This window comes from Hippoglossus stenolepis, chromosome 6, assembly GCF_022539355.2.
Source record: "Hippoglossus stenolepis isolate QCI-W04-F060 chromosome 6, HSTE1.2, whole genome shotgun sequence".
Taxonomy (NCBI): domain Eukaryota; kingdom Metazoa; phylum Chordata; class Actinopteri; order Pleuronectiformes; family Pleuronectidae; genus Hippoglossus; species Hippoglossus stenolepis.
The window spans coordinates 16015032-16040412 of NC_061488.1; the positions used below are offsets into that span (position 1 = coordinate 16015032).

Genomic DNA, 25381 nt, shown 5'->3' on the forward strand with positions numbered 1-25381 from the left:
TGTTCCCCGCAGCTCAGACACGGTTAGGTTTTAAACTGGTGAAACAGAAAATCTCTTCCAAAGCCCCAGCGAATAGAACCACTGTATTATTGACCTGCTCGCTGTGTTGCCTGGCAACAACACTTGGTATCTTCGAGACAATAGAGTCTTCCTGCAGAAATGCCTCGCTTCTCCCTAGCAACACGCTAATGGGGATTTCTCCACTACACACGGAGCTGTATGTGCTTTGCAGCGACTCTGAGGCTATTTTTAGAAACGCACTGCCCACTCCTTTTCTTTTTATATCTTTGTCTCCTCGCTGAATCAATCGGAGCTCAATCTCAAGACCGAAATATTCCTGTAGCAAAGTCCGATTCTGCCCGTCGTGAGCCAAGTGAATCACGTTTACCACCCCGCGCCGCTTTCAGGGGACAGAAGACGGTTTCACATGTGATGGGAATATCAGCGCATGAGACAACACACTGACTCACTGCACCATTTCTCTCCCACTACGCTCCACATCCACCTTCAGGATACCATGGCAGCTTTTTTTTAAAAAAAGGTATCCCCAGAATATCATGATGACGCACTAACGCCTGTTGGCACCAGGGTTTCCGTCAGCCACTCAGGAGCTTCTGCAATCAAATGGGTTCCAATAGAAAAATCTCACTGAGGCAGCCAGGGCAGGAGTGACAAATCCAAACAAAGGAAAGAAAAACCAGAGGAGTGGGCGGCAGAGGCTTTCAGAATCTGATCTCTGCTGCCAAATGCACAAGGGGCCAAAATAGGCTTCTCCATTTTTCAGGTACAGTAGCCCCTCACTCACACACACACACATTATTTCTGCTGATATAACTCCCTGACAACACATTTGGAGAGAGAAAGGGGGGGGGGGATGCATTATTGAACAGTGTCACGCGCTAAGATTAGAAGCAGCAGAGTGCGGCGGCAGTAAAAATGCCAGGCGGGCGGGGGGGTAGTCTAAAGATAGAAAGGTCATCTATCACTGACACAACGGATAGACAAGGTGCCATTATCCCCCGCCGTGAGTCCTGATGCTACCTTCTGCCTGATTAGCAGCGAATGTGTGACGGCAGGTTTCTTTTCTTTGTGAAGCTTCAGGTGAGCGGACGGACAAAGAAAAAAGAGAATCTAAAAATGGAAGAGAAATCCAGGGTAGTGTGTGATGGATTGTTTTGGGATCCAGTATGCATGCCCAGGGGGAAATGAGCCTACGTCTGCCTTTCCTCCTCCCCACTCTGAGCTATATTTAGCCATAGGACCCCCCCACCCCCCTCCTCAACACCAACCACCCAAACAAATGGTGCAGTGTGCCTTCGGTGCATCGTACAGTAGAATGAAAAGGCATTTTTCTGCTCATATGCCTGACGCTGAAGATGGAGAAATATCTTATTTAGCTTCAGCAGCAGAAGAGAACAGCTGCCTTTTTTTTGCATCAGATTTGCACAGCTGTTCCAAATCCTGGAGCAGAGGTTTATGTTCTTTTTTTTCTCTCAGCAGCGTCAGCACACAAAACAAAGCTGCTTTAAGGAATCCTGCCTGATCCCTCCGAGTCCATTCATTTATTTTGTACGTGTAAAGACATTTAAACGGCTATTAATCTTTTGAACCATGTGCCGCCTGAAACCGGCTCTTTGTCTAACAGGCAGCTCCTTTCACTGCTGTGCCACAAGTGGAACCTCTCCGTCTTCAAAGCGCTGACCCCCGCTGGCTGGTACCCAAGCCCCAGTCATGCTCCATCCCCAACTTTACATAACCCGTGGGCTCGCTAACCTGCGGACGCTTTTGTTTTTGCTTTTACAATAAAAACATTTTTCTTCCAGTCAATCTAAGAATAGATGAGGGAGGAGGTATTCTTAGTCGCCTCACAGACAGACGATAGATCTTGTTCTCCAGAAAGTGTGGGTGGCACTCTGTGCTCGGCTGTGAATTCTCGCACAGCTTGTTATGCAATGCCGTGGTGTGCCCCTGTTTGATGCGCTGGTGCTAAAGAACTGTGATACATTCGCACGCGAGCCTGCCGCCGTCAGGAAGTTTCTCAGTTAGATCGCAAATACCAGTTCTATTAACGTCCTGGCAGGGAAGCACAAGGTGTCTTGTACAAAGAGATTTCCTGGAAGCGGCGTCTGTCTGCACTTGTTGCTCTCCAGCTAAATGTTCTTTTTGAAACATCAAGGAATTCACTGAACATGAGTGTAATTCTCGTGCCAGAATATTTCTGAGACTTAAATTCCAGGTGGCTGCTCTCTGGTTTGAGTGGATCGCTCATTTTCAAACCACATCTGGAAGTTACATGTGGCGGTGGAATATGACAGAGAGGCTTAAATGATTAGGAACTGGCCTCGAGTGAAAAGTATCACTCCCAAACAGATTCCTCTGAGCACTGAGTGATTATACAACAAAAATCAAGTCTGTGCAACACGACCAGATCATCTGTTCAGATCCCACTTTTTTATCTCCCATTCACCTCATTGGGTTTTATGTAACCGAGGTCATTTAGCATTTACTGCAGTCTGTCCCCGCAGAAGGGGAATTGCCAGGGTCTGTCACGGGTTTGCACTGTTGCACCATGAATAGCGGTGAGGAGGTTATGTTTGTTTATTTGTTTGTTGGTTGGATGGTTTGTTTATTTGTTTGTTTGTTTGCAGGATTACAGGATTTGGTGGAAGGAGGGGACGTGGGCCAAGAAAGGGCAACTTGTTCTGTTATCTTATGTCATGAGAAAACCAAAAGAAACATTTCACCTCTTATATCGTCTCTAAGACTCTGTTCAGTGTTTGTGTTCATAGACTCGAGCTGGATTAGTTGCAGGTACCTCTACTGGTCAGTAGATGGCACAAGTTGTATGTACAAATGTGTAAATTCATCAACAGGACGTAAACAGAGCTGGTTTGGTCCTTTTTTTCATGACTTATGAGGACAGAGGATGTCACACTTTGTCCTGTGAGGCAAATTGGTGAATATGGGCAATACAAATGAAATTTGATTGATTGATTGATCAAGAAAGAACCCATTTCATTTTGGGGTGGATCCGGACAAAGGGGTGGATCCAGGATGTCTTTAACATTGTGAGATCGGGTGTTTTTTTCACATTTGAGTCATGTGATGAGATCTGTGATAGTAAGAGATTGTAACCAGAAAGATATCCAAGCATTGACAAAGAGAAATTCTGTCCCCGATGTCAATAAAACCTTTTATATTTCTACCACAAGACAAAATACATCATCCAGCCTGATGTTCAACAACAATCAATGTCATGTTCATTGCCTTCACCTCAGCTCACAGATCACGATGTAAAGACAATTTCATTACTTACTTGGCGAGTTTCATTTCAATCTGCTGGCGAATTTCCTGCCGCTCCTGGTCGCTCCTCACGGGAAAGATATTCCTGTCCTCTAACTCCTGCTTGCTGGGCCTGTTTCGCAGCTTTACAGCCAGCAGCTCCTTCCTCAGCCTGCGAGGAAGTGTGCCTGCAACATGCGAACACACATTCACACACATCTTCTCCCTTTTTCCGGACCCAACAATATGCGTGCGGTAAATGAGTAAAGCCTTTTAATCCCCGAAATGTCCCCCCCGCTGCTTGATCTTATGTTTCCTCACAGACTGAGCATTACTTATAGAGAAGTTTGGAAGTACTGTTTACTGCAACACATTGGAAATCAAATGAAACAATAATTATTATGGTAAAGTGCAGGTTCTCAGCCTCGGGATCCAAATCACTGTACGTCATGTAGCCCTTTTTGTGAAAAAAAATTATAAACAGTATTTATATGTAACAACCTGGACCCCAAACGCCTCAGGTTCACTCTGTCAGTTTGTGTCAGAACTGCTTTAATAACCTTGTGTTTCCATTGCTGTGTGTCTGCCTGTCTTTCAGCAGAATTACTCAGAAACCACAGGAAAGATTTCCAGGAAATGTTGTGGAGGGGTGGGGGGGCATGATCCAAAGTAGAAGCCTTTATACTTTGGATCAGATCAGGATAAATGGAGAGATCCAGGATTTGATTTTACTTGTCAAGATAGGGCTTCAGGGTTGTGCTCTTCAAACTCACATATTTATTCATTTTCAAGATGTTTGTTGGACATTTGGTGTGTGGAATATGTGGGACATTAGCAGAAGGAGCAGGGACGACACGCTGCAAAGGGTTGGGTCAGAATCAAACCTGTGGCTGTTGCAAATTTGCCCCCAGGTGCCCATTTGTCAGGGTCTTTTATTTGCACAGACCTTAACAACAAGGATATTTCACAACTGATAATAATTTCGGTATTAATAAAATGATCTGGTTGCTGTTGTTCACATCACATCTGAACTTACATAACATAACTTACCCTCTGAGCTCAGTGTGAAACTCTGCTTGTCGGTAAAGTTTATATTAAGATGTGGTTTGTTGTAAGATGCCATGTTTCATTCTATTTCAATAAAGGCTGCTATAATTCAACAGGTTAAGCTGAAAACTGTGTAACTGTGAAAACTGCCCCCCAACAGGCCACTACATGGCCCCTGGCTACGAGCAGCCCCTTTCACATTACATAGTAACTTGACCTATTGTTAATTTTAAACTATAAATTAGTGCAGCTTTAAATTTTACAACTTCCTAAACAAATGCTAGTTTGATTAAAGAGCAGAAGCTAAGAGAGGCAACAGAAAACCTGGGTGTATTTAGGATCCAGGATGGAATCGATATTACAGGATGCAAGCTATAATTAAGATGTTGGCTAATGACAGTACTTCCAATTTCAGGTCAACGCAGGAAGACAATTACAGGGTTAAACTATTATCATAGTACAGATGTATCTACATTCAAATAAAATGTTGCTCTAACCCCAGAGTGATTATTTCATTTTAAATTCAATATGTACCGCATTGAGCCGAAAACAAGAGGCGAATGTCCAAATACTTAGAGGCCGCACTTAAAATCCCACTATGAAGCTCATCAACATACCAGAGATGACGGAGTCGTTCCATTCCTCCAGGTCGTTGGGGAGGCCCGAGGTGTTGGAGAAGCACTGGTCCAGCCGCATGTTCTCCTTGTTCTCCTCGGCCTCCTTCCTGGGCCAGTCGGACCCTCTGCCGCCCACACAGCCGCCCACAAAAGAGAGCGTGTGCTGGTTCTCAGAGCTGCAGGAGCGAGAGAGCCGCCCGTCAGAACACCACAGCCGCGGGGGTGAGGCCTGCTCACACCCTTGATGGACACTGAGGGGAGAACAAGAGAAGGATTACTGTCGATGGCTGTGGGTGGAGGTGAACTTTTAGATTTTAAATATAGACTTAAACATTTTTAGATTTAAAGCAATTGATTTTTACTTGTAAACCTGGACAGTACAAATGGTCATATTGTTAGAAATGGGAGATTTGTGAGCCTCGTTCTAGTCACCTTATACTCATATATACTTTTACTTTTACACACTATATGTACTGTATATAATCATCATATCCAATCAGGAAGGGATATAAGTGACATTAAACAAAGCAGTTAATTTGCTTTTCACTGTCCCAGTATTTCTCAGTGTGGCGGCTCATATAAACAGAGGCATGGGGTCAAACTGAGGACTCACATTTCCTGCCTGTTCTTGGAAGCGAACGCTCTCTGCAGTTCCTCCATAATGCAGCTAGGTGGCATGGGAGGATGAATCATATTGCCTAGATGTGGTGACCCTGAGGTTTTGGCCAGTGACCCTCGTAGAGGCAGGGTCATCGAAGCCATGCTTTCTGTGGCCCTGGGGGGAGGCTCCTTGGGGAGGTAGGAGTTTGGCAGCTGAGCGGGGAGCGACACAGGCCCTGAATCTGAAAGAGAGGGAGGAGGAGGAGGAGGAGGAGGAGGAGGAGGAGGAGGAGGAGAAAAACACTGTAAACAAAATCAATCTCTTCCCCTCCTTCTTTTTCTCTCCTGCAAAACAGTTTGCAGGTCACTGGGGCCGGAGTTTATTTTCAGACACTGAGCTGAAGTTTGGAAAACACGTAAAGGTTTTCACTCAGAGGAATTCAGACTGCAATCCACCTGACTTCACATCTGTTTAATTTGAGACAGGAAATGGGAACACAGGAAAAAATGCAAAGCTGATTCCTTGCAAACTGCTGGAAAACGTGGCTCAGCTTAGAATATTCTAACTCACCATCTCCAGTACTCAGCTGAGGCAACAGTTTTGGAGGTACTTGTGGTGGGGAGGTTCCCGGAGGAATCTCCTCCTCTGGTCTGTCTTCCACATGGTCTCCCACGTCCTGCAGCCCCTCGGGTAAATCCCCAGCAGGGTGCACCCTCTCGTCTCCCTCGTCCTCGGGCGGCGGTAGATTGTCCTCCACTCGTTCACAGTCCTGGAGAGGGGCGGCTACTGGGGGACATTAATGAAGAAGAACAAAGTATTTATGAGTGTTGCTGCAAAGACTGCAAACACAATGGCACTACTGGTGGAAGCAGCTTTTAAAGGAGTATTTTACACAGCAGTGAGGTTATAAATGAAAATAATATCACTTAATTAGACTGAAATACAAATGAAAATATAAGCCTGTAAATTATAATATTTTAAAATTTAAAACAGTAGTTGTAACATTTTGTTTTGAAAATGTTACCTGCCAAAGTATTGATTGATTATGTTTATTGATTTTTGTCAAATACACATAAAGTGGACATGTATCTCTATGAGAGCGCTGAGATTATCATTGAGTTGTCTCTGCTGCCCTCTACAGGCACATAAGTAGAACATGTCTCCATTACTTTGTGTGCACATAACTCAAACTTCTATCAAATTGATCACAGCAATCTTCTACAGTCTCACATTGATCAGCTATAGAGCCAACCCGGCCACGGCAAATCTATTTTACCGTATTTCTTACTTGCTGCTTTAACAGCTCTATGATTCTGTTGATTCTGTCAGATTGTCTGTCCTACCTGAAGGGGGGTGCTCCTCCTCAGGACCCAGGTATTCCACGCTGCTGACTGTGAAGGTTGAGTTCAAAGACCCCCCGAATCCTCCGAGCAGGACTGCACCGTCCGAGCAGCAGCCCTGGGTGGGAGAGTTGGGGTCGTGGCATAGAAGGCCACTGGATAATGCTACATCTGTGGCAGGAGGAGAGGAGAGAAGCGTGTGGAGCTGTTAAAATGTCTGTGGACAAATAAGATTATGTGACCTTTATCTTCAGTGATAGAAAGAAATAGTTTCTGATATTGATGCTGTACCTGCTTTTGTTCCTTCTGCCAAGAGGGTTATGTTTTCACCCCCTGTCTGTGTGTGAGCAGGTTTATGATTTCTTTGACACTTGGTGGAAAGATGTGGGTCAGGAGAGAACCCACTAAATGTTGGGGCAGATCTGGACCAGGTGGTGGATCCAGGATTTTTTAACATTGCGAGATAGGGCATTTTCAGGAGTCCTATTTAGGGGTCTGGTATGTATATGTGTGTAAAATTTGTTGCAGATCCAAATAGAAATCAGGATCTAGTGAATTTAAATTTTATAAGTTTAAGTTATGCACACTGCTGAGTGACATTTTACTTTAATTTTAATTCCCTTTTTTTAGACAACATTTTAAATACATTTACAACAAAACAGCATTTAGTGGCCATCCCATCTTCTTTAAGTGTATTTTCACCTTTAGACCAGTGAAATTAAAAGAAAAATAAACTTTTCTGTGAATAGATATAATATGAATTACTATAAATCTCTTTGGGAGAATATTTTATTTGAAATAGCTCTGGCATGTAACTCTTGAACAGATCAGGAGACTGAATGAGAGGGACAGACAGACTGACCAATGATGCAACAGACCTTTGCCATTTTGATTCTATAGCTATACAAAAAAGATGTCAGAAGAATTAAAGCTGATTAACAAATGTAGATTTATCCAGAAGTATCACAGACTCTCTCAACCATCTGGTTTGAGAAACAAATTGTGTTTGATAGAATTATTTTTTTAACCAGTTTTGCAGCTGCAGCTCTGTTTCCTAATCCAAACAAAGATGGAGGCAAGAAAGATGGTATATTGTGAACCAAGCTTATGGCACTTTACTATATTATTCAGGCAAATTCATTGTTACGTTATAAATAAAGTTAATAATGTTGTTACTGTTATTTTACTGTTATTTTGTATTTCACACAATATAACGTATTACTTCAAGGATATATATCGTTTCCCATTTCCTGGAGAGGAAATTCAGCCGCATGTTGAAAACATTGTAAAATCTCTTTTAATTTGCAGCAAACATAATGTCATTTTATACAGATAATTACAGAGGCCTTCTGGTAATACCTTCAGCTGTTCGTACCACACCCTCTCATTATCTTTCATTAGAAGGGATGAGGAGTAATGTGAGTGGGTGCTTGTGTTTCTGGAACCAATCTACAGCTTCCCCTTCACACCCACCACCCTGCGGCCCGTACCTGTGGAACTCTGCTTGAGCTTCTCATTTTTCTTTTTTCTCCACTTCCAGGGCTTGAAGATGCGCCCCAGCGTGGCCAGTTTGCTGTTTCGCCGGATGGGTGGAGTGTGGACGCTGGTCACCAGGCAACCCGTCCTCAGCACCCTCTGCTGGTCCAGCCCCTCTACTTCAGGGGACAGAGGCGGTGGAGGAGAAGCCCGGAGAGGGGCAGAGAGAGGTGTTGCAGGAGGATGAGACGGGGTGAGGATTAAATGGGCGGAGGTGTGAACAGGAGACGGGTCAAGTGCAAGGAAAGAGAGAGTATGGGGAGGGGGGGATGAAGGAAAACATGCAGAAGTTTAAGGGAGAGGAGAAGAGGGAGAGAGAAGGCAGAAGACAATTAGTACGCTCACCTCACTGAATGAGCCATGATGGACTCCGAGTGCTTTGAACAGATTCAATTAGAAAAGACTCATTTGATCAAGACACACTCTCGTGGGTGTAATTCTCCTGTGAATCTGTCCGAGTGATACGTGTTCAAAGTGAATATCCCTCACTGTCCACATGTGGAGGAAGAACCAGAGCACACAGAGACACAGGGAGGCCCTGAGAGGACGCCTTTTTCCTCAGAGACCGACAGATGGGCCAGCATCAGACTTGGGCCGGGCAAAACAACACAACGTATTCTAATGCTCCACTGTTCCATGTTTTTATATCATATGTCCTAGCTCTTACTCAACACACTGTGTGTCTTCTCAGTGATCAATGTTTTCAGGATGAATAGTTTTCACTTCCCGATACCAATTCCAAAACCCGGACTTTGCGTATCAATCTGATGGCAGTGCATTTAGATAACAACTTTTATAATGTATTTCAGCAGATATATCCTACTAAACCTGTATGGAAGTGGCTTTTCAGATGCTTTATGAGATGGCTAGTTTTGAAGTTCGTAACCCTAGTGCAACCCCTCGAAATTGAAGTCTTGCATACAGCACACGTTGCTGTTTTACTTGTGGGACTTTCCAGTGAGAAAGATTGAAAAAAGTTACTAACATGTTAGCAAGCTCGGGCTAATGCTACACCACCAGAAATCCCTTCCTCCTCTTCTTCCTCTTGCAGTACAGTAGAGTGCAACTGTCGTTTTAGAACAAAGATAAAAGAAGTGATTTCCCTTGGAAAAGAAAAATGCATTTTTTCCCCCATGTTAAACTACTTTAAAGACATGGTATCAGATCGGTACATTGATTTGCATACTCGCCAATGCCAGACCCAGCATTTTCTGAGACGTTCCCAAAATTGCTCTTGTTAAAGGAACATCTTTAAGTATATTCCAAAATGCCACAGAGCAGAATCTCAGAGCAGATCCAGTGTATTTTTGTTGTTTCTTCCCACAAAGCCAAGTTGACTCATGTCCTGTATGTCTGAAGAGGATAGAATCCCTGATCTCGTGTCACGATGTAACCATCAAATAAAATACAAATAAAAATGCATGGTTATATACAGTCAAAGCACCATATGCACATCAGAACATGAGAAACCAAATACTGTAAAAGAAGGTTCATAACGATACAAATAAAAAAAAAGAATATGCAGACAATAGTCTCAACAATCACTTAAACAGAACCACTGAGATTCATATTGTTTCATCTATAAACTATATTTCAGATAAAAGGAATTAGAACAAATGAAAAAGTATGTGATAATCTGTAGAGTGCGGCCCATGATATTAAATTATCTGTCGTAATAGATGAGCTTTTACTACCTACTGTACTTCCCTCCCTGCACAGAGAACAATTTTCCCTGATTAGAGGAAAACTTGACTGTGACTCATCTCAAGCAAAGTGTGGGTCTACAGCTCCATGTGCGCACAGTGCTGCTGGGTTGCCCTCATCTACAGTCACAAAGAGGGCCAAGCAAGAGGAAATGCACAATAAACGCTGTGTATTTTTTGAGCTACATACGTCAATGTGACAAAAACAGAGCTATAGCTGCCTCCAGGAGACTGATAAATCTTTGTTCAAATATTCAGCCGAGGAGGAGGCGAGGATTTGTGATGGGGAGGAGGGTTCGTAGAGCGGCTCGGGGTGTGAAGTGGAGTGCAGTGATGATGGAGGAGGAGGGAGGATACATCTGACTCCTTTACATGATTTTTTCTCTTTTTTTTTGTTGTGTGCAGCCCCTTGTTTCTTCCCTGAAGCACATGGATAGAGATTGTTGGAGGAGGGGAGGGAAGAAGAGAGGAGAGGAGAGGAGAAAGAAGGAAGGAGCGGAAAGGAGAAAGAGACAAGGAGAACGTGGAAAAATATAAAAAGAAAATAAAAAGTAAGTGAGACAACAGGGAAAGAAAGAGGAGGAAGAATAAGATGGGGGTAAGAAAAAAGGGGGTTTGCAAAGCAGACACAAGGCACAGAGAGAGAAATAAAAATAAAAGTATGATAAGACAGAAAACAAGAGATGAAGAAGAGATGAGACGAAAAGGGCTAATTTCCAGTTTGAGTTTTTGACCCTTCAAGTGTCTGGAAACAGGTCAGTTGACCATGCACTCACTGTGTCATCACCACTACTGTCACACATTCAGCGTGGCGGACGTGGCGCCTCACGCCGAATCCAGGTCAAGCTGGAAGGAAGCGCACCCAGTCCCACAGAGAAAAAAAAGCTTAAGAGAAGGAGAGGGGGAGTGGGAGGGGGAAAGGCGTCTGTGTGAGAGGATGAGAAAGAGAGAGAGAGAGAGAGAGAGAGAGAGAGATTGTGTGCATGTGGAGAAAGGGAGAGGAGGTGGGGTCAGGCCCGCTGCTGTTGCCATGGCGACCACATCCAGATGCTGCCGCAGCAGTGGGAGCCAGCGGGAGGAGCAAGCCAGTCTGTAGCTTGGAGGAAAGGAGGAGAGAAAAGAGGCGAGGAGCCCCCTGCACAGACACTGCCTGCCACATCTAAAGCCATAGCAGCACCCAGTGCATTGTGGGTAAGGGGTGAAGCCACATGGAGGACAAGATCTGTCTGCGTTTTGAGAGAGTGAAGGAGATTGGAAGGAGGGGGGATAAGGAGGGGGGGATTCCAGGGAAAAGAGGCAAGAAGGAGAGATGGGAGGGGACTGTTGCTATACGGAAGAGCTTCCAGGAGAATCTGGGCTCGTCCAATCACGGAGCAGCTATTTATAATGCATATCAAGTAACTTCATTTTTCATAGAAGGGCTGGTTGTTCAGAGAAAATGACAGGTGTCCGAGCAGAGCCCGGGAATTAGGTGAAAACACATGCATGCACACGGAGATTTAATTTATCCGCTGGATGAGGATGTATCGAAATGTGTGTCAGACAAGCATGAATGGACGACATGCACCATGTGGCGATGATGTGCCATTCTAATTAATATAGCCATGCAAATAGGATTTGTTAAATCCGTGTGTCATGCTGATGCAGTGTGTTTTGCTGCTCTCCAACACACACACACACACTGGGTGGTGTCAGGTCTGAACACAAAATACAAGATTAAATTAAAGAGAGAAATGATTATATATGTCATGTAAATCCTCAGCAATGCAGGCAAATGTACACTATGACTGCTCAGCTTCCTCCGGCATTAGTGCAGCGTGAGCTCAGAAATGATTAAAGAGTGGAAATAAAGTCGACAATATGATAATGTAACTTGGCAAGAAAACTATAACAGAGCGCTTTAGCGGGCCACCAGGGACCACACCCCACTTAACCAGCTTGTCAGCACATTCAGGAGTATAAGGCCTCTCCCCCACATGCTCACGCTGACAATATCCCTCCTCCCAAGTGCTCAGTGTGAGAACTAACCAACAGGAATAGAGTTTTCTCTTATAATATGTGACGTGTAAACCTGAAAAAGGGTTAGAGGGAGTCTCTTCTGTTCTGCTGTGATACTGGATTTCTGAATGTGTTTTTTTTTTCTTTCAGATTTGTCAATGAAAGGGATTCACACTGAGATGTGTAATATCATTAGCTTTGTTTCAGCAGAGAGCTTGTAAGGGACACAACCTTAGTTTGCTGATATGAATGAGTGGGTGTCTGATTTTAATACTGACCACATAGAATTGAAAGGTAAGATAAAGCAGAATAAAACCTCGCTCCACTATTCATCTATTAGTTCACTGGGACTGAATGATGTCAACAGTTGTTGTGGCATCATTTAGCAGAATTACAAGTCGCTACAACAAACATTAAGTACTTATCATCTCATTTCTCAAGCAGGTGTTTAAACCTCTCCACAGGAATCAGCACTCAGGAATATGAAAGCTGAAAGGGCCTTGAACAGTTGTCAGGTAAGAGTGAAAAGCACTATTCGTCCTTCAAGTTAAAGTGTAACATTTACAACCTAAAATGAGCACAGTCAGGAGCACTCTCCTCCACAATAAAATACTATTTCTGTTGACCTGTTGGATGAGCTTAAAAGAGACTGTCCTCTTATGCTGTAAGAACTATTTTTCTTGGGCAGTTGCTTAGAGGAAGGGAATGTCAGTCCGTCTGTTGCATGTAGGGCTTGGCGATATGGCCAAACATTTTATCTACATACATTTTTAAGACAGATAATTGGTCTTGAGTGTAGGTTGTGGTTTTAACTCTTCTTTATGAGCAGAGAATGACAAACACTTGATAAACAGCAAATCTTTGGATAGATCAATCATGTTTTATACCACCTTGCACAATGCATTAGCATAACATTGATATATATTGGGCTTTGGATATATAGCTAATGATGAAAATTACATTGGGATAACTATTGATATTAGCTAGAATTAGCATTTTGCTCAAAGCACATTTTGCTCAAAGCACCACAGCCTCACACAGCTGCTTACGTGACTGTAGACTCTGTATCTGCTGCAAGCGTCTCTAAACCAAACCTATAGCAAATAATATATATTGAAACAGCCTTTAAACACTGTATGTGTGCTTCAGAGTTCTTATCACAGCTATTATTAACAACAGACGGACCCCTGACTCCCATCACCTCTGCAGGCCCTGTAGATCCTCGGCTCCTCGCTCCAGCCTCCTGCTCCTTCCACCCGGGCAACTGACAATGTGCCCTTGAATGGACCACCTCCTTAGCCACCGCCACGCCAGCTACCCTCTTCTCTTTGCCCCCCTGGCTTTACAACTGTGCTGCCATCTGTCCGTAGCCCCACTGCCTCAGGGGCCCGAGCCACAATCAGGACACCCAGCTAACGACTCTCATGGAGAGAGTGAGCTGAAGACGAGCTGAAGCAGTGTAAAAAGAAAGAGTGGGAATGAGAAAGAGAGGCTGAGATCGAGAATGGAAGTGGTCAGCTATGGTGGTTTTATAAAAGGCAGGGTAGACGGAATAATGAACACGTACACAAAATGACAATATTCAGGAGCTCAGGAGCAAGAGCAAAATCCACTTAACATGGATATGAATAATATCCGAAAGCCGTCTCTTATAAAGTGTTCTTTTTTCTAACAGATTTATTCTTCCAACAACAATATACTTCATTAGCAGGGGAAAGACTAGTCTATTGTACAACATTTCCATTTTACATTCTATGCTGAATTAACTAAGTAGAAATGAAGGAAAAAACATAATATTTAACTGAGCAGTCTACATTAGCTCTAATAAATAAGTCCTGGCCTCAAGTAACTGTGTTCCTGAGGTAAACAGATGACTCATCTGCACGTGGACGTTGTGTAGTGCAATTTGTCTGAGAACTGATTTCTGAGAGGACAGGATATCTTGGTGTAAGGCCACATGAGTGTGCAAAGGTCAAGCCTCCAGATTATCTACGCGAATACCGCTGAAGTGTGAAACTCCGGCGTGTGGGCTACTGGCATCAAGAGAGTGAAATGATGTCAGTGAGGCCAGCAGCCAATAGGAAGTGCCCGAGGCCCTTGTTTGTTACCATATGTTGGTGTTGAGAATGAGGTCTAGTGGGTGGCTTCACGTGTAAGCCTTTGCTGCAGCCTCACAGATCCAAGGGCGGCTTCCTAACTGCTTTCATAGTGAGTTTACACTTTCTGGACAAATTGATGTAGCATCGAGTGGCGGTGATTGCAGGAAGGATCTCTGTGACGGTTCTAGCAGAGATTAAATAGTTGCATTAGTTATCATCAAGTGCATTTTAATATCTGTGTGACATTTGACTGTAAAACAAAAAGTCAAGATCAAGGGGAGCTACAGAAGATATTTCAACTTTGAAAAAGAAAACCTCCTTGTGACGTCCCCAAGGTTTCGTGGGTTCACCTAAGAAACAATATCTTTGAACGGACAGCCTTACAAACTCTGTAGTGATGTTTCAAATTGTTTTGGACATTATGTTGTATCGTATCTGAAGTATCGTATCAAATAATATTGTGTCGTAAGTATCATATCGTATCCTAAGTATTGTATCATAGCATATCATATCGTATTGTAACGTATCTTAGCATAGTGTAGCCTTATCTTATCGTAGGGACTAATCAAGTATCTCATCCTCAGTTCCATAGCTGACCATTCTTCTTTTTTTATCTGTCTCTCATAAATTTGACAACTTTAGTGCAATACTATATCACTACAATACCTCTTTAAAACAATGTATATTCATGACTGAAAAACATCCGTACTATTTATAATAATATTATTTATTTATATAGCTCTTTTCTTAACAATGCACCAAAGTGCCCAACAAGAAAAATGAAAAACCATGAGTTAGTTGAATAAAATAATACTGGCTCTTACTCTTTACTAATTATTGAGTCAAAAACTCAGCTAATGGGATTCTTCAGGACTGTGTGGATGCAGTTTGATCAAAACAGCAAAAGTTGTCACGTTTTGACTCGAATACACAAACTGCGACACAAGTAAATGACAAGTGTCATAGTTTTGCCAGCAGGGCCTCACACAGATAAAAATACAAAAAGAGAAATCGAATATGAAATAACCCAAACTGCTCACAGTATGTAGGTGTGTCAAGTAAATATAAATATGACTAAGTGTCTTTATAGGAGGTAGGAGGGTTTCAAAGCAAGATGAAGAACTGTAACATACTGGTGAAAGTTTGCGTTGTTGGCCTGAACAGTAATTGACTCCTAATGTTAAAAATAGGTGCAACTGCTTAAACAGAAAGTTTTCAAAATATGGATGATAACTCCAGACACACACATGCACAAGCACACAGTGCATATACACATGTAGACCCAGACACTATCCCCTCTTCATCGCCTCTGCTTTACAACAAAAAAAGAAGAGGCCAACGGTGAAGTGCCCACTGCAGCCATCACATCCACCCAGTGGGCCAAAATGTCACCGCTGAAAGTGCTTTTCCTGTCACCTTCACAGGGCGAGCCTTAGAAAGTGTCTTTCCGACCTGCTCCCCCAACAACAACCACCACCATTAGAGGAAGAGGAAGATCCCGACTGTGTCCAGGAACACAGCCCGCCCGTAGTAAAGCTTTCAGCTACGTTCCCGTTATGAGAGATCTCATCTTATTCCATCAAAAGGCTCCTTCCAATCAGGTAATGGAAGTCTTGGTTCAGCCTTCATACCTTAGGCTGTTCCCGCTGTCTATCACATTAATCTAACAAGCTGCGAGATTCATATTGACACATTCAGCTCCGTTCATATATTCAAAAGTGCTGCTTGCGATGCAGGCGCCTCTTGACAGAGAGGCTTTTTTTCTAATTATAAAATTACACTTTTAGACGGCGCTGACAAAAAAATGTCAGAAAGCCTCATGTTAAAAAAGACTTTGTCAGGAACCAATAGGTCATTGTTTGTATCAATTCATCCCGGTCTCCTATTTACTCATTTTTAATTGCTTGGGATAATAGCAAATGTAAATTATGTGAGCTGTCCCCCTCTAGGTTTACGCACAGGTGCAGCGTGGCGTGGGCGTTTTCAGTCAACAAGGCTAGTTAAAGACTCAGGTGGGTGAGCGACGGTGTGCTATTTATTCCAGTTATTTCCACTGATTTGGGTCAAAGCCTGAAAAATTCAAACAGAGCGTAACACTGAGAGCGTGCACGAGAGTGAGAGAGGAAGCATATCAGACAAATACTCACTCCAGCCATGATGTGTGTGAGCGTCAGTGTGCATGTTCTTGTGTCTACACTTGCTACCGCAGCTGGTAGCTCAGTTCCACTGGGCTCCCGCTGCCTCTGGAGGAAAGGAGAGTGTGCTGTGGTCTCAGTAGAGACAGTGGGACGTTCACAGAGGAACAGCACACATCACTGCTGTTAGCACTGTAATCTGCTAACAGGTTCCCACAGCAAGGATGCTACTCACTCCCACTTGCGGATTCCCTCAAGTGTGCAGCTGTGGAACTAGAACAGGTTTGCCGTGTTGCACAGTAGAGTGCAGATCTGATACTCCTCAAGCAAAGCACAAAAATTGAGTTCAAAATATCATGACGTTTTTTTTTTAAGCATCTTATTGTCCAAAAAGCTGCATTCATCCCCTGTGTTGGACCTCGAGTAGATCATGCAGGGGCCAGGATGAACAGTGGCCAGCAGCTCATTTTGTGACGCCAGACTGTGCAGACACGAGTCAGTGCACTAACTGTCCGCCAACCTCATTCATCACAGATACATGGATATACTTGAACAGTCCAGACGTTACATGCATGGCCGTATTTTCCTATACAAAGACCTACGTAGGACATTTGCGTGTTATGACGATGTTACTACATGACAGCCGCTGAGTTTAATTTCTGTATATCTTGCCTGAAAAATTAAAATAGAAAAAAAATTGTTTCGATAAATGCATTCGTTAGGTTAGAGTAAAAGTATTAGTCACTTCACCAGTAAAGTCTGGTGTGAGAGGCGTCTGGTTCTGATGGCAGACTAGGAAAGTGTCTAGTTACTGAAACACATTCTCTTGTGTGACGACACAAGCTGCAGTCGTGCTGACGTTTCCACGGTGAAAAAGACATTATCTGGTGGCAGGTTTGGGCCACACAAGGAGGAGTTGCTAGAAGCCACCTACTCATCAATAACGATCTCAAACTCTGTACTACAGGCTTGGCCACAGTTCCAGTCACAGTTTAAAAGGGATTGGATTGGGACTTTTGGCTTACGAAGATGTATGGGATAATCAAATGAAATGGAAATTTGTGCCAGTATCTGCACAATGTGCTTTCATCATTAACGTGTCATCAGTACAAAAAAAAAGGAAAATAAAAAAATAACTGGGCCTGTTTCCCAGCAGGAAACCCGGACAGACTCACCAGCACACAGACCACAGCTCTGCAATGCAAAGGCTGGTGCTGTCCATGGTGCTGAGACTCGCTCTGCTATTCTACAACAAAGACTCAAGTCCAAACTCACTCCCTATTCCCACTCAAATACAATACATTTCCTTTGCACCATTTTTATTTATAGCGCGGTCAAATTCTTACTGTACAAATATTTAGAATAGTTCCCACAAAAACAGAAGAATGTGTCTGCAATTATCCCGGCAGTGTGGAAGGCTGGGAATTAATGACTCTTTTCATTATAATTAATCTGCTGACTATTCTCTCAATTAATCAAATAGTTGTTTAGTTTATGCAGGTCAGAAAAATGCATCAGAAACAGGGTGATGTCGTCAAATTGCTTAAACCATTATTCAAATCCTGCCATTATTAAATCTGCAATAACGATGGGTAGAGAACAGAAGCAGAACTTCACACTGGAGAAGCATGAACCAGACACTATTCCCTGATAAATGACTGGAATTATTAATCGATCATCAAATCACAGTTATAAATTGAATTTCTATCAGTTGAATTATAAATTACAGTAAGTCAAAGTGCATTTAATAAAATTTCAACAGTCGGTAGCGGAGCAAGATTGTGAGATTGTGATGATCCTTTTGTTATAAATTGTAATCGACTGCTGCTGCTGAATTGTCTGTGTGACAGCAAAATGAATATTCAAGGGTGTCAGTCAGAGAGAATTATAACACTCTGCACAGTGAACTCAAATAATCCCACAATACAACATGCAAATAACAAGTAATGACCAGTGATCGAGATCATCATCATAATGCAATTTTAGCCAGGGGGAAACAGGTACATTCAAATAACTGCTAGAGTACTGTAGTATATGTTTAGATTTTACCTTCTGACACACTAGTCTTCATATTTGATAAATCCAAAAACAGTTTTGTGCAGTTTTGTGACAATACAACAGTCAGTGATGATGCAAAAAGAAGATTCATGATTACTGTGTCCAAAACCTATGTATTACTGATTTGGACGGATGATTTTGGGTATGAGTAGTGAAACTCTTTACCCTCACGACTCAAAATGGACAATACATGGTTAATAGGATCATTTTAGGTTCAAGTTGTTCCAAGTTTTGTACAAACGCACATCAGTGCCAATAGGTTTTAAATATCACTGGATTTGGCTCTAGTAGATTTTACTCTATTCTCTTTGTAGCTCACATCCATCAACAAAATAAAAAGCTTCGATTTATTTCCCATTTATAATTGTATTCCTTCTAGTGCAGTTATCTGATCTGGCTATGCATTTCATTTACCATCTCCTGAGAGGCCCTGACGGAGATGCTCGATAACACTGTGGTGTAAGTGCCTATCAAACAGACACTCCGTGGACGGCCTCCCTCAAACCACTTCCTGTCAGCCTGCTGTAACGTATCTCCTCCCCTAACGTAGCTCCCTGGGCTTTACCTGCCTCAGGTTTCTCTCCTCTTTATTTCTCACTCCATCCTTAACCTTCCTTGTCTCCTTAGTTTCCACGTCCTGGGAATCCCCTGTGTCCTTTTCATCTATCCCTTATTGAATCAGGCAGGTTTGTGAGGACAGAGGGACACTGCAGCTACAAACAGGTGAAGATACAATATATCTATGTGTGAGTGTGGGATGAGGAGAGGGAGGCAGTGTGAGTGCTGTGGTTCATACAAACTTATTGACCCTGGAGAGGTGGGAACAAGAATGATGAATGGGACTTTCTTGACTTATAGAGCCTGGTCAATTTATCAATTGAGCGAGACAACTCAGCTAATATGAGCCTTTCAAAGACATATAGGAAAACCTATTTTTTTTAAACAACCCAGACATTAATGTGCATCTATATTTTACATAAAAAATGTATAGTACAATATGACCCTTTCTATATTATTTATTTAAGTTCTATATATATATATTTGGTTGTATTTTTTGTATTTATAGTTGTTTATGTCTGTATACATAAACGGTATTTATTATTTATTTCAACTTGTACTGTCGACAACACAAAGAACCAGCTGACTTGTTGACATACTCTCACGGTGTTTTCTTTTGTAGTGTTGGTCCAATATGTTTCCAATATTCTGCAAATTCTACTTTCTGTTCACACGATATTGTAATGTACAGTTTGGACCTTCCACCGAGATAATCTTTTTGTACAATTCCTTAACTTATTTGTCCCTATAGCTGTTTGTCTATTTCCATGTAAGTATACTAAGAGCAATGTAAACCCAGAGTCAAATTCCTTGTATGTGTACACATACGTGGCCAATAAAGACGATTCTGTAAAATATCAAACCTCAACTATTTCATTGTGTTTGTTACCAACATCTTAGGAATACTATATATCTAATGGTCAATATATCAGTATCACCATTGTCCTCCAAAAAGCCAAATTAGTTGGGTTCTGCTCATCAGGTATGTTTTGTCTTGTGTCATACAGCCATGTCTGAAATCAGTATTTTCATACTAAGGATGACTGAGTTGCATGCAACAACAAACCCACACAGAATTATCATCATGTGCACAAAACAATCATATGATAAAAGTATGAGAGTGTAGAAATAGGGGTGAAACAAAACCTAAGCAAGGAGATGAAAAGGGTAAAAAAGAGGAATTCAGTATTGTTGATTTAACTGTCACTTTAAAAATGTAGAGGATCCGTGGCCAGATACTGGAGCTGATGCAGAGACTTTCCGAATCAGGACCACACAGCCCCTGCCTCTTTGTTAATGGCCTCCTATAGACCATCCATCATCTCAACGTAGCCAGTTAGCAATTAGGACAACTTCTTGGCTTTCTTTCAACGCAGGCCGCTGCCCCCTCGTCTCTCTCTCTCTCTCTCTCTCCGTGCTCTGTTTCCCTCTCTCCCAGCTCCTCTCTGCCTCACTGACTCAGTCTCCTCCTGACCTTTTCTCTCCAGCTTCTTTTCTTCTCCTTTCCTCTAAAATGTGTCTCCACTGCTTCCCAGCCACGATGCCCAGAGGAGTCTCCTCTCTCAGCTCTTTACCCTTCACACCATCGAGCATGCAACTTCCTGATCTCCATTTAACCTCAGCCTTTGGAGGTTAAATAGCTCCATTACATGCTGCCTTTATGCCGGGGTCTCTGACAGGTGTGCGGGGCTGCTCGGGTCTTCCTTCTCTGTGAGCTGTCTGTTCAGCTGCCTGACAGTCAGCTACGAGCACATTCCGGCTGAGATTTATTTTTTTATTCTTTTTTTTTTTTTTTTACATAGCATGCGTCTGCACAGACCTGCCAGTTCTCCAGCAGATTCATGTGCACATGAATGCACACGCCAAAAAAACCACACAGGTGCACGCATGCAAACCACAGCTGCAGCAACAAATGGCTCCAACGCTGTCAAAACTCCTAATCTGCTCCGGCATCCACAGGGAGCAGGCATGATGTAGGGCTTTTGTTGTTGTCGTCATTTTTGTGCTCCATTTTCATGGGCGGCTGGAGGAGAGTGGCAGCGTCCGCAGAGAGCAGAGCTCAACGAGGCGTCTGGACGCAGCTTATCCCCGCTCACTACTCAACGGCCATGGAGCCGCAGTGTGACAGAACATCATCCAGTTGTGTTAAGGGACAGAAATTAGTGAGTTTCTTTTGTGGCCTAATTTGATTTGAAGTGAAACTCCTATTAGCTAATGGCTCAGTGGTGTTCCGCTGTTATTACATCCCATTATCATCATTTCTTTAAATGGACACGAGACTCTGACACACAAACTAAATTCATTATGGAGTAGAGTTGTAGTATTGGTGATATTTGTATATACCCCGAGTAGCACTGACACAATCCAAACTGTGTGGAAAGCTTCTACCAAGTTTTTCATCTCATTCATTCAGATGTATCCTTCCGTTAGTTTCCAGTCACTTTTTAATATCATGTGTTATTGAGCATCTTTCTTCTCATCGCCCACTCTCACCAAATACAGTAAACTCTGTAAGTATAAATGACTGAATGAGTCATTGCTTGCGACAATGTGCTGGCAGATATGCATCACGATCGCAGTGTGACTCCTGTTGGAAGATTTGCTTCCCACAGTCTCGACTACATCAATTAATGATAAACAAAAATATAAATAGAGAGATTCCACGATGCTGAGCACAGGCGACAGGGAAGTTTATCTCTGACTCCCCATGGCTGATCATTCCTTCTTGGCCTCTGTGGGGACCTCTGTCCATCATGGAGGAGGAATGAATATCTCCCCAGTGGCCACTATACTAACAGGTGGCCTTGACTGACTCACAGTCCCTCAGGGTTGACCATGACGAATAGGTCGTGGCTGTGGCGAGGATTACAGCTACGCTTGCTGAAAACAGGAAGTAAGGACCTAATTAGGCTAAGTTTGATGCCTGTGCAGGTGGCTCCTCCGAAGAGCAAATCGAGCTCGTGTATATCTGCACTGTCTATCACTATGAAACTGTCATCTTGTCCGTGTGCGTGTGGCTTGATGTGTTCTTGGGTTTTGCTGTGTTCTCCGGGATGACAGCAAAAACTGAATCAAAACCAAAAAGAACCCAAAAGCAGGAGATGGAGATTTCACTGCGCCCAATAATTGTATTCAAAATCAAATACTCTGCTGTTCTTATTTTCGTGGAAAAAAGATTGTTTTGTCTGCACAAGGTCATGAAATATTGATAAATGCCCATCGTAGAATCAAAGGTGATGTTTTCATTATGTGTTGTTTTGTCAATCCAACAGTCCTGAGCCCAAAGATACTCTATTTCTATTTATCTCTATTTACAATAGAGATGTTCCGATAACATTCTTCCCTTCCCTAAACGATACCTGGACTTTGCGTGTTTTCAGATACAAAGTATTGTTCTGATAACAGTCCATAAAAAAAAAATTACATCACGTATTTTAACAGCTGTATCCTACTAGCCCCGTAAAAGTGATGATGGCTATCATTGTTGTATGACCTGGCTCAGGTTAAACCCTTTGAAAAACAAATACATACAAAGAATCAACGCTGTAGAACTTCTTTTATCATCTAGTTTGACAGTAATAACTAAAAAAGAACACAAATCCTTTTTCCCTTCACCTCGGTAAAGTCCTTGTGCTCTTTCATTCAATGGTTCTTCAAATTCTTCACGAGATTGCTCATGGTGTAATTGGCAACACTAGTGCTACTAGAGTCTACTTGTGGGACTTTCCAGCATGAAATATGATCAAATTGCTGACATTTCATCCAGCTCTGACTGACACTAAACTACCAGATATCACTTCTTCTTTGCCGCTCTAAAGACAGTACTCGTCTGTGGCAGAGCAGCGTGACTGATATTTTGAAGCGGCAAAGAAGAAGGGATTTCCAGGAAAAGAAGTTGCAGTTTTCTCCGGTTGATACGAATAAACTTAAAAGACGTGATCGATACATAGATTCAGACACTCTTTGTTGCCTGGTCCAGCATTTTCAGCCGGATCTGAGGCATTTCCAATACTGATATCAATATCAGAACATCTCTAGTTTACAGTGATACAAAAGAGTAATGAAGCAAATTCCAATATTCAAAAAGTTGCAACTATTTCTCAAACAATAACAATTTATTCGTTAGCAAAAAAAGTAGCCGATTCATTTTTGATTAATCAACTGATTAATTGAACTAATTATTTCATTTTTAATGAGGGGGAATTTACTTTATACCATGCATCAATCCCTGTAAAGGCAACAGTAAATCCAAGTATTATTGTAACTTAACTGTATTTTAAAAAATCACTTCAAATCTCCCCCTTAGACACTTAATACTTGATTTGAATGTGTTGAGGTGGGTTTCTGCTTCGTAACAGTGACGACATGGACACACACACGCAGCGTGGTGTCATTCTGAGATATTAACAGTCTCAAGTGTAGGAGAGGAGTTATTTTCTGGTGTCTGATTCTCACTTCCGCTCACGTTTTTAGAACGAAAACAACTTCTCACTTCGTTGTTCTCCCGCTGTTTTATTCACCCACCACATCCCTGGAGGAATGCAACAAGTTCACATCCTGTCTCCAAACTAAAGGGGATGTTGAAAATAAATCAAAAAGGCCGGTAAGATAGAGATCCACACCAAACACCACTGTAACCACATCGCTTCCTCTTACACCGTTGAGGGTCCTCGAAATGCCTCGTCATAGAGCGGACACACAAAAAAGATGCTTCTAGTTCACGGCCTGTCAGGACCCAGCTGGCCTCTGTGTTTCTGCACCATCTTTAACTTTTCTTTTCCTAGAGAACAGAGGGATATGCGGTTGGGATTCAGATTCTCTGAAAGACAGAGCTGGGGACTGGACTAGAAGGTTCAGTGTCATTTGTATAAATGTAGGTATGCTCTGTATATATCTGCATCTTTGTCACTGTTTCATGCCACAGTTGCTCATTCAGATGTTAAAACTGATTTCTTTTAAATCCATGGAGCTTATGTAAGGAATTCCTGTGACGTTAAAACCAGTTTGTGTACATTGTTATGCCGTCATTTTGAACAAAGCCATGTTAAATGGGGAGCACATTATATAAGAGCGGCTGACTCAGAATTTCCCATATAAGCGCGGTATTACGCACAAGACGCTGCTCCGGTTTGGGGTGAGTCATCGTCACGGCCCGATATCAGCTTTCACAAGGGTTTGGTAAGACAAGGAGAGTGGGGGCTTTACTTATACCTGCAATCCTCAGAGATTCTTCTGAAGTCTGATCTGAAAGGATTATCCAGCTATCAGTGAGACCAGCAGAGGAGGATGAGACCTTAAAAAGCCACTGATCAGAAGTAACTGGTGGTGAGACGCTGTTCTGTAACTGGACAAAGTGGGTTCAACTGTTCAGGGGTTTAAGTCGCCATGTGAGCGAAGATTCACTGAGCTGAAGTCGGCCTGAGCAAGGTGACTGATCCCTGTGAGCTCCAGGGACAATGCTTTTCATTTATCTGACTTCCCGAAAAGGGGAAAATTATTTCCTTCAGGAATTACTGCAGAAGGAGGAGAAGACATTCACAGCAACAGTAATTGTGAAATACTTTGTTCAATATTCCAATAGTTGATTGATCACTTTGACTTTTTATTAGTTTTCTCAGTTTGTTATCCAGCAGGACAAACTTCTGCTAATTCCCACAAGGAGAATATGCTGCTTTTCTTTTACCATATTTTACTTTTAGTTTCAATCTAAAGACATACAGAAAGTGTAATGTGCGCTTTTTACTTGTGACATTTTATAGACTATGCATCTATCCGTAATCTATACTGCCTGTCATCTAAGGGTCGTAAGGGCAACTGGAGCCGACCCCACCTGACAGTGGGCGATAGGTGGGGTACACCCTGGACATGTCCACTGTGTACTGCAGGGCCAGTATACAGATACGTCAGATACGTGCACACTCCACACAGAGATGTAAACAGGGATTTGAACCATGAACCTGTGAGGCCTAAACACCGCACCACAGACTACAATATTAATCATTTATTTTAAAACAAACTTCAACAGGTTAAATAATGACACCGATAATATTCAGTATTATGAATCTCAGAATCTGAAATTAAGGCCAGATTCATTTATCTATTTGTTGTATCTATTGAGACACAGAACTCAGATGATATTGTCCCTGATGACATTGTTTATTTAACAAAATTCTCTATTGAACTGTTGTACATGTGCAATATTTCTAAATAAAATCATAATATTACATTTCATCTGCACCATATTTACAGTGACTTATGCTGATACTCCCACTCGACTTGTCCCAATATGCATTTGATTTCGCTCTGTTTCTCTGGCTGTGTCCATTGTTCTGCAGGACAGAAGAATGTATTTATGGAGAGAGGCCACAGGGACAGCCCTGCTAGGACCTGCTTCCTGTCCGCGAAGC

The 25381-nt window shown here is 42.5% G+C and overlaps 1 protein-coding gene across 3 annotated transcripts in view; it reads right to left on the reverse strand.

The window, feature by feature from the left end:
* phactr3a (phosphatase and actin regulator 3a) overlaps window positions 1-25381 on the reverse strand; it is a 33366-nt gene that overhangs the window by 5398 nt on the left and 2587 nt on the right. The window contains exons 2-7 of one of the 3 annotated variants that reach the window (XM_035158431.2): window positions 8378-8539; window positions 6891-7058; window positions 6118-6333; window positions 5560-5788; window positions 4947-5197; window positions 3317-3470 (exon numbers count right to left, since the gene is read on the reverse strand). In XM_035158431.2, coding sequence (XP_035014322.2) covers window positions 3317-3470; window positions 4947-5197; window positions 5560-5788; window positions 6118-6333; window positions 6891-7058; window positions 8378-8539 — 1180 coding nt within the window. Of the gene's footprint in view, window positions 1-3316; window positions 3471-4946; window positions 5198-5559; window positions 5789-6117; window positions 6334-6890; window positions 7059-8377; window positions 8543-25381 lie in introns of all 3 variants that reach the window. The other 2 variants (XM_035158430.2, XM_035158429.2) reach the window with 2 other exon arrangements.